Source organism: Strix uralensis, chromosome 21 (assembly GCF_047716275.1).
Source record: "Strix uralensis isolate ZFMK-TIS-50842 chromosome 21, bStrUra1, whole genome shotgun sequence".
Lineage (NCBI taxonomy): Eukaryota > Metazoa > Chordata > Aves > Strigiformes > Strigidae > Strix > Strix uralensis.
In genome coordinates, this window is record NC_133992.1 from 11,664,347 (window position 1) to 11,678,460 (window position 14,114).

General features: G+C 38.4%; 1 protein-coding gene across 13 annotated transcripts in view; it reads right to left on the minus strand.

Moving 5' to 3' along the window:
- The window catches only part of DENND1A (DENN domain containing 1A), a 215,019-nt gene that overhangs the window by 91,708 nt on the left and 109,197 nt on the right, over positions 1-14,114 (minus strand). For all 13 annotated transcript variants that reach the window (XR_012631871.1, XR_012631872.1, XM_074891563.1 and 10 more), the window contains one exon: positions 5,085-5,130. Coding sequence is in view for 11 of the 13 variants with exons in the window: in XM_074891563.1 (XP_074747664.1) it covers positions 5,085-5,130 (46 nt within the window). In the remaining 2 variants the exon portion in view is untranslated. The remainder of the gene's footprint in view (positions 1-5,084; positions 5,131-14,114) is intronic.

Here is a 14,114-nt window from a genome sequence, read left to right on the forward strand (position 1 = left end):
AATCACCCTTAGATTTACAATCTGAAATAGCTATTCAACAGACAAATCTGGTTAGGCTGGATGTGCCCCCTGACCTCTCGGCCCTTTGATCTGGGCGCAGCAGGTGGGCTGCGGCCCCCTCCCGTGCATCTCCCACTCTTCCGCCCAGCTCCCGGCCTGCCCCCCAGTCCCTGATCCTGCCCCCCAGTCCCTGATCCTGCCCCAGTGATGCGCAGGATCCTTATCACAAGCAGCTGCTGCCAACCCAGTGACAGACGTCACTAGTGCTGCTCTAGTGCTATTGTGCGGCAGAAGAAAAACCTTCCACGCTTACTGGTAAGTCTGCTTGGTACTGCAGTATTTGTCTGTCTTAAAACTTACCCTTCAAACTTCCCCCACACAGAATCTCTTGTTAAAACACAAGTTATTAGTTTCATTTTTCCAATAGTTGGTTAAAAGACAATTCTGTAAGTAATTTGTCATATTTTTAAATGCATTTTTACCAATACTCCTGAAACCATGTACAGCCATATTTATAACACTTGTGACTAAATTACATTTAATTTTTTAAGACCTGGATTTAAGTGTGTGTATATATATATAAAAAAATTTTTATATATATATATATATATATAACCTCTCCATCTAAACCCTGTAAAAAAAGGTACACTTCAGTTATAGCTAGAAAAGGCAGTGATTTACTAAGTATAGATGGATGGGAAAAGCTAAATATTACTCCTCACCCCAATCAAAAAATACAGTTAGTAGTTAACACTACCACTGGAAGATGCCAGTGGTCAATGAATTCTCAGGGTGTCTTCTGCAGCAGGGGGAAACCACGTGGCACTGCCAGGACTAAGCCCAAGGTGGCGTAATCTGGTTCTCAGAGTTCGTTAGCTCAGGCTCCGTGCACGCTAACTAGCATATTACCAGACTGGATCACAAACCCAGCACCCACACGTCTCCCTGAAAAAGATCAGGTAAATAGGCCAAAAAGTGCTTCCAGAATACGTGTGTGGGGTTCAGAGCACTGAACACAGCTTTCCATTCGTCTGTCTGCAGAAGGAAGAGAGCATCGACGTTACGCGAGATCAGCTGCTGCGTCCTACCATATTAAACACTGCATCAACTTTAGTGAATCTTTTCCTAACATGAACATATTTACTCATACCAGGTTAAAATAAACCAAAAATCAGCTCATATAGGTTTTATGAGATGCACAACTGTCCTTTATGCTTAGGAAAAATGTTGGAAAATCATTCTGACAAACGCAATGGGAAGTTTCACAACCAAATTCATTCTGGATAATCTTGCAAGAATTAAAATTCTGAAGTCCCAGAAAAAATCCTTGAGTGACTGGAATATTAAAAAAAAAAAAAAGTATAAGAAATACTTTTCTATCATTAACTTTAACTCTAAAGGTTGGGTTTGTGCCCTGAACAAAGCACGAGAAGGGTGGGCGTTATTGTTACTTGACTGACGGGAAGCCTGGCACAGAAGCGTATGCTGCCAGCCGCCCAGCATCTGACAGCTGAACAGAACTGTCCCCACCAGTTAATCGAAGCCACATGTGCCTAAATTCCAATAGGTAGTCTACTAGGTCAAGGGCATTTCTCTTCCATCAGCACCATCACAGTAATAACCTTTCCTACAGAAACAGTTGCTGAAACAATCGTTTACTATGACAAAATGTAAAAGGCTGCCAGTGAAGTTTGACACCACGTATAACACAAAGGTCAATTTAATGTAATTTGAACACTAAACCAGCATACAGCGTGCAGGTAGAAAATAAAACAAGATTATGAAAGGGATGTGTTCATTTGAGAGAGTTTCATTTTCCTATCTCATTATTTATCAGTACTAAGTACTTATCTTCATCTAATATGAATTCAATTAGTTCCGTAAGCATGTTCCATTATTCATGGGATAGCTCCAGCCTTGCTTATCCAACAGCTTATAAACTTTTAGCCTTCTTTGAAGTCACTTTATGGATTGCTAAATGGAAATCTTATAAAGAATGACTAACTAGGTGATGATAGAAAAGCTGAAAAATAAGAGCACAGAACACAGCTCTATATTTTCTACCAAGATTTTCCCTCATAAATCAGTTGGAGCCCTCTGACCTATAACAGGAGATTATCTTATCTCACTGGAGAACATTTCAGTCACAGCAAATTAGATTTAACAGTCAATGGATATGCTTGATATTTTAATCATAAGAAAAATTTGTCATTTTCCATTAAAATAACTGCTCCTTCTACAGAGACCCTGTGTAACATGGGAAACTGCAAACTAACTTTAAGATACAAAATGGTTTGGACAAAACCTTTCGAGGTGAGACAGAGGGTGTGTTTTGTTTAAAATCATTAACATTTCTGCTATATATCTTCCAGAGGACCCACTCCAAGATAGGGATAGCAAAAACCCACAGAACCAACACTAAAGCTAGAAAATAATTTTTCTCCTACATTCCAAATTCACCCTCCCCTTTACAGCACAGCTTTCTCTGCACAAGTTTAGGCTTCCACTAACATTTACGCAACAACGACAAATTCTGCAACCAGAGCTGCTGGAGCAGAACCATGAGCCTATATATAACTGCAATTACTCCCATGGGGCTCTACAGTAGATAAAGAGTCCACCTGCCTTAACTTGAACAGAAGACTGGGGAATTAATCCCTTATCCTGAAAGTAGAACACGTGAATTAACAAAACACTTTTACAGATCTATCTGCTGAAATTTCAGGATTTAAAGAAAAATTAAGACTGAATAATGACAGTAGTTTTTAGTGGTAGTTTATAAAATTATTGTGATATGGAAAAATTAATATATTATATTTTTAAAAACACACAACTGCTAGATCATGAGAAAAAAATTGCTCTTGCTACTAAGTTGCTATACTAACAAATAAACCACACAATTTTATACCTACATATGAAGAAAAAGACAAAGAGAGTAAGCTTTCAGCATCAAAAACAGGCAAAGAGGTAAACTAGTAATTGTCTAGCTCATTTGACAAATGTCACCTTTCCTTTGCCCAAGGCACAGAGAAATTATGCAGTACTTGCCAACAGATACAAAAGCCCACCATGTGATTTTATTTTGTTTTTCAATGGAAAAAGCACTGTTAGCTGGAAGATGCATTTCTATCTGGAAGTATTCAATTTATCCTTAAGAGCAGAGGGAGGAGAGAAGACAGTTTGTTTTATTTATTTAATTTATTTCATGAGGCACTTTGAATAACTGTACTTTGCCAAAGTGTGTCTGTGTTCCAGAATCTCCGGCTATTCAAAAGCCATACTGGATTTAGTACTAAACAGATTTTTTCACAAGTTACTAAAACGGATGAAAATTGGCTTCTCCAAGAACAACTCCTTTTTTTGAGTTTTTACAGATGGAGTTTGGAAGGCCTACAGAGCCCTGCAATCTGAAAAACTGAGACAAAGGAAGAGGTGTGGGTTTATGCAGCAAGGCAGGAGTGAGACTTCATGCAAAGCAACTCCAAGGTGTAATTGTTAAGTTTTTTTTTCTGTACCCATTGCCAGGCTAACCACACAGCTCTTTGTGAGCAAAAATATTTGTGAAAGCCAACAAGTATCTGTATTGAGATATCGTCCCATCCTCTACCAGGTCTCTTCCTTCTTTTTCAAATAGATAGACACCATAAGCAGCATGCCAGTGACTACCTGGTACAGATACAGGGCAGAAAGTTTCTTGATCAATATGAAAAATATATGCTAGACTATTTCTTCCCAGATATCATTTTGGTTCTGTCTTTGCAGTATTCAAGGATAATTATCAGAAACCCCACTAACATAAGCATATGATGTGCAAACAAACGTACATGTTGACTTTTAAAATAATTGCTTATTCACTAACACATTGTACTGCAATTCTGTACTTTATTTAGCAATATAAAGGGCATTAAAAAAATCATCTGTACCCAGGATGGTAAGGAAATAAAAAGAAAAAAAGAGGTCCTGCATATTCCGTCTAGCTTCTCAGGAAAAAGGTGACTTCTAAAATTACTTCACATTAACACTGGAATTACACAGCACACTAAGTTTTAACACACAAAGACATAGAGGATCATTATTACATATGTATGCCCTACTGAAAGAATAGGTTTGATCAATATTTCCAGAGAAATTACACATTTTTATCGACAATATAAGAACAAAGATTCTAGTAATATGCATTAGATTATGTGATGTAAAACTCAGCTCTGTAAATTGTTATGTATCCTAAACATTGAGCCTAAATTTCCAAACGCAGGTATCTAAAATGGGCACAAGTCAATTAACTTTCAAGGGCATTTGCAACTCCCACCAGTTGGACACTGCCTGCTAACTTGAGAGCCCACAAAGAGGCAGTGCTTTCTGGGCAGGAATACCTCTTCCCACATGGAGCATACACTCGTTGCTCAGACTTCCTGTGTAAAGGGGCACAATTAATAAGGACTAGGATTTTCATAGGGATCTAAATTAATAGCTTATGTTGTCCTCCAGATACTTTTGAGGAAAGTCATCAACTGCTTCACCAGTACTGGAAGCAAAAGCAAATGTGCTATTTCCACTTTTAGAGTTTTTAAAAAGTCACATGAATTACTCTGAATTGTTTATATGTGAAGCTTTCTGTGAGGGCTGGTTTTCTGCCAGCTTTGTGTTAACATTAACAGCAAGTTCCTTCTTTTTCAGATCTTTTGAACATTAAAAAAATTACAATCTGTCTGCAAAAGCCGAAAAGAGAACTGTAACTGTCAACATTTCGGTTTAATATCGACTCTGCCTATGTGAATACAGAGTCAAACCAAGGCAGTAAACTGATTAAATGAAGCAACAGGGTGGAGAGGGGAACACAACGTGAGCTCGTCACCGACTGCTGAACTGCAAACAGAAAGTATGCCTGAAGAGTATAAGGTATCAAATAAAACTCCCTTAAGATTTAACATTTTCATGTATGCTTATCTTCAATTCTCTCAGCACTCCCAAATTAACAGGATTATTTCATTTTTAAGCATATGAATGAATGTATAATTGCGTGCAGAATTTGGCTCTAAATCATAAAACTATATATAGTTTCAGAAATGGTGAGAAAGACTTACCTCCATCAAACTTAAATGTATTCCAATGAGGTAGGGCATCGGGGCACTGCAATGAGGAAAAACACTAGTTTTACATTCTCATAACACTGGATTAACACATATGATTTAAAATTAGCTACAGGAAAATACCAGGATACTGGATTAGATTTTGCTTTAAAAAAAATAAAATATATATAAATATACGTATAAACAAACCACATGTGAAAAACATTTTATTCCATATTTGAAAGACTTTTTTTACTATGCACTGTCCTCTCACTACTGTAAGATTTGAATTTTTCTTATCAGAGTTTCTAAGTGGCTAAGTTAAGACAGGTACATAAAGACAGCTATTAAACATATCTATAATATTAGGGTCTTGTTTTAAAAAAAACAAAATGTCTTATTACAATTTCCAAAAAAATACCCAGACTTTTTCCTAGGAGTATTCTTTAAAAAATTGATCCTGTTGTAGTCTCAAATGGTTAATTTAATGAATACCTATCACCTGGTACTACAAGTTTTAAAATCTTTGAATGTGGGTCCAGACACATTTTAAATCATTTATTTTTAAGTATAAATCTTGAAATGTTTACATTTATTAAAGAAAAAATAAAAATTACTTTTGAAGATTTTGATGAACTCCAGAATTATGCTGATACCATTATTCTCTTCAGAACACAAAAGTGAAATACACCAAGAGGCTCTTAGGCCAAATCTGCAGCCTCAAACACAGGTGTGATACTTCTGTTATCAAACAGAATGCTAACGTTTAAGAGAAAGATTGATCTTTTCCGTCTTCTCTTCCATGGTGTTAGCAAACACCAACATGGACTATATAACACAAGAAGAATACTGAATGAAAGTTGTATCTCTGTGTATACAGTATTTCTAATATTAAGCTTATTACAGGACTCCCACTCAACTAATCAGGGAAAGCTTATATTTGCACTGCTTATTAGAACACATCAAAGAGGATGCCAAAGCTGCTAATTGCAAATATGGCATATACTGCCTGTTAAACGGAAAGCACACAGACAGACACAACTTTTAAAATAGAGCCTCATTTCATTTTGGATACAGAAGCTCAAAGAGCTCATTTTCAATTTCAGATGAAAAAAATCAGAGAAATGTCACTGTACTGCCTTGGATTAAAATATCTTCCATATTGCTTTCATAAACTGGTGCCTACTGCTCAGTAAGAGAAGTACAGTGCTGAAAAAACTACTGCAAGACACCAGACCAGCAAAAATCGCTCTGCTTCTCATTTTAATGAGAAATACCTTTAAAAAAAAAATCTTACTGATACACATATTAATATTTATCATGTTTATTAATACACTCCCTAAGACTGCTACTCTGTTGGATGCTGTACCAAGAGATGGAAACAGCCTCTGTATTAGACATTCTACCAGAAAACACTTTTTTTCTTGTTGAAGACAGGAAACATATGTAACTTCAAAAAACTTACAAGTTCATTTGTAGAACACTGAAGCGCCGTGTATCACATTCCATTACGACTTACCGAGTGCCTAGGCTGGCACAAATGCCCCCGCACTGCTTCACCCGGTGCGGCACCTTAGGACGGACAGCCCAGGGGCACTGTTAAATCACAAACTAGCTTGGTACAAACTCTGAAGGTTCTGCTTCTTTGTGAATTCCACAGATGAGAACCAGAACATACATCCAAGTTCTTGGACAGAAATTTTTACCATACAACATGATACACACTTAGTACGTATGGATTGCTGCTCAACTACGGAGTATTTTTATTTGTCATTTTGCATGTTTTATTTGTGACAAACACTATCTCTTTCACCCACACTTCTTCATTTCCAATGGCCACATTCCAGGAGCAAGAAAATACCCACTAATTTTATATTCAAAGTATAAACCACTGGTTCAGCTGCCAGCTGCACAAATGCTCAACTTCCCTGTGTGCCTGGCTATGCTGCTCAAGACTCCTCCAGTATGCACTGAAATGAATGTGTTTCTAATTAAGTAGTTTCATGAACACGACAGCTTCAATCTCAAAAATACAAAGTCTGAACCTCGGCAGGAAGTCTTAAGACTGCAAATGTCTCATCTAGTGGAACCTTGGCTAATGTAATGAAAGGAAGCAGGAAGAGTGCAGTATTCCAGAAAACCAGCCATTTATTAACATGTCCAAAAGTAGAGTCTGACACCAAGCATAGGAAAATCTGAACCTGTAAAAGTTAATTAACTGTATCATGTCCATTTTTCAATCCTCCAGTTTATCAACAAAAGAATAATAAGAATGCTTAAACCCTTAAAACCATGCACCCTCAGTAAGATCCTAAGGAGTTACAGGAAAGACAGGGCTTAAGATACATGGATCAGCTTTAGATGCACGGAACCATCTTTTCAATTTTCTAGTGACAGACATTACACGTAGAGGCAATACAGCATATAAAACTACTACAGGGACTGCATAAAGGCTGCAGTAACCTGACTTTAGCAGTGTTTTGAAAGCTGTTATTTCTTTCAACTTGCACTGCTGAACATTGAAGGACTCCAGTCAGGTGCTTAATGGGCTGTACAGTGCACACACCTGGACAGACAGGAGAAAGCAGGAGGAACAATCTGATATTACAGAACTACAAAGAGTGGTTTTAGCATACCCACTGATAGGAAAAACAGCTCAGGTTTTGCTGATCAATATGAAAAAGGAAACTTTGAAGCAGTAATTTGTTAAAGCATAATGTGCTAGGTTTGCAAATATTTGTGTTTTACGAATAGTTGCAGAGATTTCCACGAGGGAACGAGGTAGAGCACAGAAGATGACATTGGGTATTTCTCTGAGAAACATTTAACACACGAGTGAAGAATGGGATCACGGGGCACTGGGACATGGCACCGGTGCAGAGATGACAAGCAGCCAAGGTACATGTGATGAAGGGCTCCAGAAGATCAATAGCATGTTTGATGCAGAAGAGAAGATGAAGAAAGTAGAAGGTAAATGAAGAAAGTTGACAAAACCATACAAAAATAACTCCTGTAAGAACTTTTTCAACATGTATAAACAATTGCTTGGCTTACAGAAGTCAGAGGGAAAAGATTGACTGGTCAGAGCTTGGACAAAGATGCCTGGAACTACACAGGTGAATAAGAAAGGCCACATTTCAGACATGAAGCAGAAGAATCACACCATTTAGAAATGGTTTACATCTGAAGACTAACAAAGAATTTCCCTGATTATGGGAATACATGAAAATAAATTAACTCAGTTTTATCCACAAAAGCCATTAATTGTAACAGCTGAAAGACACCAAAGAGGAGTGACAAATGGGAAGCATCCACAAACATCCCAGCAGAGAACCAAGGGAAACACACGCAGGTTTTAGTTTGTGTGAAAGGTGACAGGCGTGGAGAAAAGCAGATCTGTGATGCATCTGTGGAGCACTTATTTTTGAAGGTGCATTTGTGGGAAATTTGTTTATTCAAAACTGCTTTAAAACACCCATTACTGTTCATCATCCAAGTGTGCATCTTAAAGTGTTTTCTCCACGGATAACAAAAATCAAGTTATCTGAATACCGAATTTTACCAAAATTCATTTTCTTTGTCAGAATTGACACTTGTTCAATGACACATGAACAGCAAAGCAAAAGCAAAGATATTTTAAGAATAATTCACTGTGGTAGCTCCTTATACTCATGATATATCCTTATACTCCCAAAAGGTTAACTAAGCAAACATCATAAATAACCTCAATAAAATATAATTCTGCTAAAAAGCATAAATATTTCCAATAAAATCTATCAGAGAGATTATATTCCTCTGTCATCACTCATCGATCTGACTGAAAAGGAAACACACCTAAATGTTGAAGGTTCATATCAAGCTTTATAAATTGCTTCTATCAGCATTTTTCTTTATCACGTGTTAATCACATGCCATTACTTAAATACTCAGCTACCATCCTGTACAAGGGAACGTTGGGTGCCTCCTCTTCCCTATTCAGAGCACATGGTAATAGTTCTTCTCAGCTGCTATCCAGGTCCTGAGCCATGAAATGCTCAAGCAGTTTTTAATGTTTTATCAGGTTAGATGTGTATTCCCAATACTTTCAAGTGAACTTCACTAAGACGCACTGCTGTATAAGCAGGAGAAACACCCTGCCCAACCTTTAATCCTTCTGGGACCCACACAGATTAAAGCCTGCCCTTCAGACCAGTCTTTACCTACTACTTGACACTTCCTCAGTCCTGGGGCTTCTTACAACCACAACTACTAATTACTCAAAGTTGTCTGATGGCAGCCAATATTCATTAAGTGCAAAATTAAGAAGTATCAAATTCTACTGAGCATATTTACTGCTTAAACAAAATGCCTGCCTAAGTCTTTTGGAACAAAGAGAAAGGTTATTACTCCTCTTGTGCTACAGTGGTTCCCGATGCAATCAGCGTTATTTATAATCAAATGAGTTATATAGGTAAATATCAAATCATTAAAGTAGCAATGCATAAGCATGAATATGGATATTGTGGACTTAATGGCTATATATTGCCCATTTATTACAGTTGCATTTTTACAATTTCTTTAATTCGTTTCCTTAGGCTAACTAGAGACCTCTTAATTATGCTCCCAAGAGGTGGGCAACTACTAATTGGAAGAGAAGTAGGTGAAATAGAGGGACATTTCCTCTTAAGTGAAAAAAACCCACCCTTAAAAAATGCTGCAATTCACCAGAAAAAGTAATATAAAATCCAAGGATCTCAAAAAGGTTCATAGTTTACAGCTACACAGGGATTTGCACCATTTTGCTTCATTGTTCCAGGAAAATTGATTAGATCACATTTACTAAATTCATGTCTTGATGTACAAATACTGACTTAATGTGTTGCTCGTTCACACCAGTAGTACTTTACTCTCTAAGGTAGCCTCCTGATTTCTCTTCAGATTACTCATTGAAATGCAACAGAATTCAATCTGAAATTTATTGGGGTAATTGATGCAAATTAGAAACTTGACTGTATAAATTGGAATGATGTAGAAAACATACAGCTAAGAAACCAGAAGAGCAACTACAAGAGCTTTTAGTGAGTACACAGATGTACCAGGCTAAATCGAAATGCCTACCAAGAGGCTCATGACGAAGGAATCATTGTTTCCTGAGCAGCAGGAGTACTCACCCTCCAGTTACCCCCTCCACCTTACTTAAAGGAGCATATTGAACTATATGCAGATTTAGAAAACAGCAGAAAGGGAGTTAAAAAAACTCCCGGAGAAAGGGACAACTGCAGCAATAGAAACGTTTGTTCAGCAGCTGTGCCAGGGTGCTCTAAGGAGGTGGCTCTCAGAATATATTAATGTTGGCGGCTAAGCAGTCTATCTAATATAAAAGACTGTTTCAATCACCCCAGAAAATATACTGTTGCTTCTGGTAAAAGCTCACAGAATAACCCAAGTGACAATGCTCTGGGACTCAGAGGACATAGTAAGCCGTGTTACCAGGTCAGCAAAGACAGGTTTTTCTTACAGGCTAATTTTAAACACAGACACTGAGCACAAAAAAGAAGAAAACAGACACAGTGGGAGTGTTTTTATGCCACATGAAAAACAAACTGGAAGTAGTAGTGAGGAAAATTAATAGACTCTTTCTTTCACATCAAGAAATGTTTAAATTCCCAACAACAAAATAGATGGACAAGATCTGGCCAAATTTAAGTAGTTGTATGTGCTTGGCTACTGATGCTTGGTGGCAGTATCTCATTAACCAGTACTTTTGGCACCTGCTGGCATGTACTTTTTCTTTAAAAAACAAACCCAAAAAACCAACCAGCAGTGCTTCATATGCTTCCCCTGTTGTTCTGTATTCAAAGGAACAAGTAATTGTGCATTAAGGTGTGAAATCTAATGATAGGATTCCCACCAATTTCTAGTGTCCTCCACCCAAAATCTTTCCCTGGGCTGAAAATATATCAAAGAATGGTACCTAATTAAAAAATAAGAATAAAGGATAGCACTCGTCCCCTTGCTTCCCCTCTCTCACCCTCCCACCCTCAATTAATATAAATGATAGGGATCAGATGACTGAAGAAATTCCAGATACATGTACACAGTACCACACCACTACTATTGACTCAGCGTCCCTAGTACAAAGAGCAAGTGTATCGATGACAAACATTTTGAAGATACAGGCTTTTGGCATTTTCAATTCTGTGGTTAGGTTCGTGAATGAGGAATGCAGGTGAATGCAAATACTAAGATTAAAAAAATCCTTTCAACAGAGAAATGGGAAGCAGCTACAGGGGACTCTCCACACCCAGCCTGAACTTGCTCTTACATGAAGATGGCCAAAAGGATCTTCAAGTGGCAGGAGGAGAGTTAAGTTATTCTACCCATTTGCGCTCTCTCCACCATTCTGTAGCTCTGGAAAGATCCAATAGTTGTTGCATTCCCCCTTCCCTCCCCAGGAAATACAATAAATTTCAAATTTCACAACCATGGAGCTGTCAGTGTATCAGTTGGGACCTGAGAAGTTTCCTTTATATGAAAAGTTTCCACTGCAACTCAAATGATTAAAGGCAAATAATCACAGGTGGAATATACTTTTTTCAAAAACTTTCAAGATCACAAGTAATACAGTCTATACACCCTCCTGTGATTTTTCAAATGAGCAGGAGAAGATTCAAAAGCATCAGACAGCACAGTCAATAAATGGACACAGTCAACTGAATGAAGCTGGTATTTTGTATTCCTAAAAACTGAAGAATTCTCATTACTTTAAATTTTGTTTCCATTTCAACTCTTTACAATTCTTATGTCATATTTGCAAAAGAAATAAGCAGGCAATAATTAAAATTAAAACTCTCTTATATAAAATAATCTCGGTCCTTTCCCTGAAGAGGCAGACACCAATAAGCAATAACACCACCTTACAGCAGAGAGCAGGGAGCTGGTTTCTCAGTCCTCCTAGGCAAAAATGACATCTCTAGGATCACATGGTTACAAAATAGATGGACTCTATTTTGAGAAATATATTTATGGCACATAAATTGTTGCTAAATTGACTTATTCAATTGCAGTGTGCGTAGCTACCTCTCCAATTAAAGTTCATATCTGGCTAAGGTAATCAGTTGTTGTATTTGTGAGCACGCAATTACAATCTGCCTAATAATTATACATTTTTAAATCATACTTTTCACACACTAGCTGGCTCATTCGTTATATGGACAGGGTGTTATGCCATGAAAGAATTCATTCAGTAGAGCTCAATGACTTGTGCCTTTATTTCCTTGGGTACACTGCCCAAGTGTTTGCTTTTCGCACACTTCTGCTCCCAACTGCGGGATCTGGACTTTGCCCCTTTTAACATGTCTTTGTCAGAAAGTTGATGAATACCTAATCTTCAAAACCAATGTAAAAGCCTCTTGTGGTCCACACGGTTGTCCTGAAAACGCCTAGCAGCATGTACCTGAAGAAAAAGCTGGCAGCAGCAGCCTTCATGTGTTAATTACACATGGAAGCCCATTATGCAGAGAAAGGGCACCTGCTGGCAGTGCAAATGGCTAGGATCTGCCCTTCCTGGGCAGTGAGTAAATTGAAGGTTCATTTCCACAGGAGATAACATTAGATTCCATTCTGTGTATCCTCCACACAGGCACATACTTAACATTTAAATCACCTGCAGAGGAACAAGCTTCCTTTAAATCTACATGTTTTAGTTCCTAGCACTTTGCCTAAAATTGCAAGTTATCCTAGCTGGTTCCTTACTCTTGCTTAAATGCAGAGAAAACGTCACACAGAACACTATCACTCTCTAAAAAAACAAGCCAACCTCCACGCTAAGAGCCACACTTCAAACCTGGTATCGTATGACACAGTAAGTTTAAGTTTGTTTTTTTCTGAGAAGGACTTTTTAAAATGCTAGGGAGCAGAGGGAGGCTCTTCCTGTGTTTTCAAATCATTCCCAGAAGTGCTTTAAGCACCCCACTCCCACAAACATTTCTGCTACACAGGGAGACCTGGAAGGCCCTGCCAGTAAAGGCAAAGGCACCGCGTCCCTCAGCCTTTTGTGTCCTTCATCGCTTGGCTGCATGACCATGCAGCAGCAGGTCCACGTTTTCCTTGTGCTTTCCTTTCACTTCCAAGCCTGTAGAAGCCTCTTGTTATCTTTTACATCCCTCAGTTTAACTCCAGCCAAGCTCTGGCCTAATTCCATCCCTGCATGCCCAGGCAACAATTCCATTAAGTCTCTAACGGGGCTTGCAAGTTTAACTTCTCTAGGAAGCCTGAGGTAAGGCCACTCTTTCCGGGTGAACTTCATCTCCCTGCTACGTACACAGAGGGAATAAAAAAGGGCAAGTCACACACACTGAGCGTGGGAAGAGTAACTATCAGCTGAGCAACTAAAAGCAGCAGTGTCTTAAACTGCCTCTTTGTTAATTACTCAAGAGTGCTCATCCACCATTCCTGTGCAGAGCAAACGGGAGAGAAGATGTCATGGCTGATGAGGCTACACTGCTTGACTCTGCACTGGAAAAGAAAGTAAAAACTGAGAGGCTGTCTGAGGGGCACTGCGGACAGACTTCTAACCACAGAGTCCCAGACACAGGCCTGACAACACGCTAATCTGCAGAGCCCAGCAGTGAATAATGAGGCTCCTCAGGCCGCCCAGACAGTGTGGGATCACAGAATAGGTGGGAAAGAACCTCAGGTGGGCAACTGGCCCAAGCTCCCAGTCAAAAGAGGGCCAGCTTTGACATTATGAGGTTGCTCATGGGCTGTACCAGAATTTGTTACATCACAATAATGAATAAGTTTTTGAAAGGTTTCTATTCATTCCCCTCAACAAGGTAAATACCTTGTTACCAGGCTGATAATAAAAGATGACTGCAGGAAAATGAACAGCTTCCCCTTCACCCCCAATAAAAGTTCAGGAAAGCAGAAAAATGAGAATATCTTCTCCGCTGTATCCTCTACTGTTGGGAGTCTCAATTCAAATTTTAACATTTAACACAGATACGCTGAAAACAGATTTTAATTACACAATATCTAAGTTTGCAGCATTCCATAGTAACCACT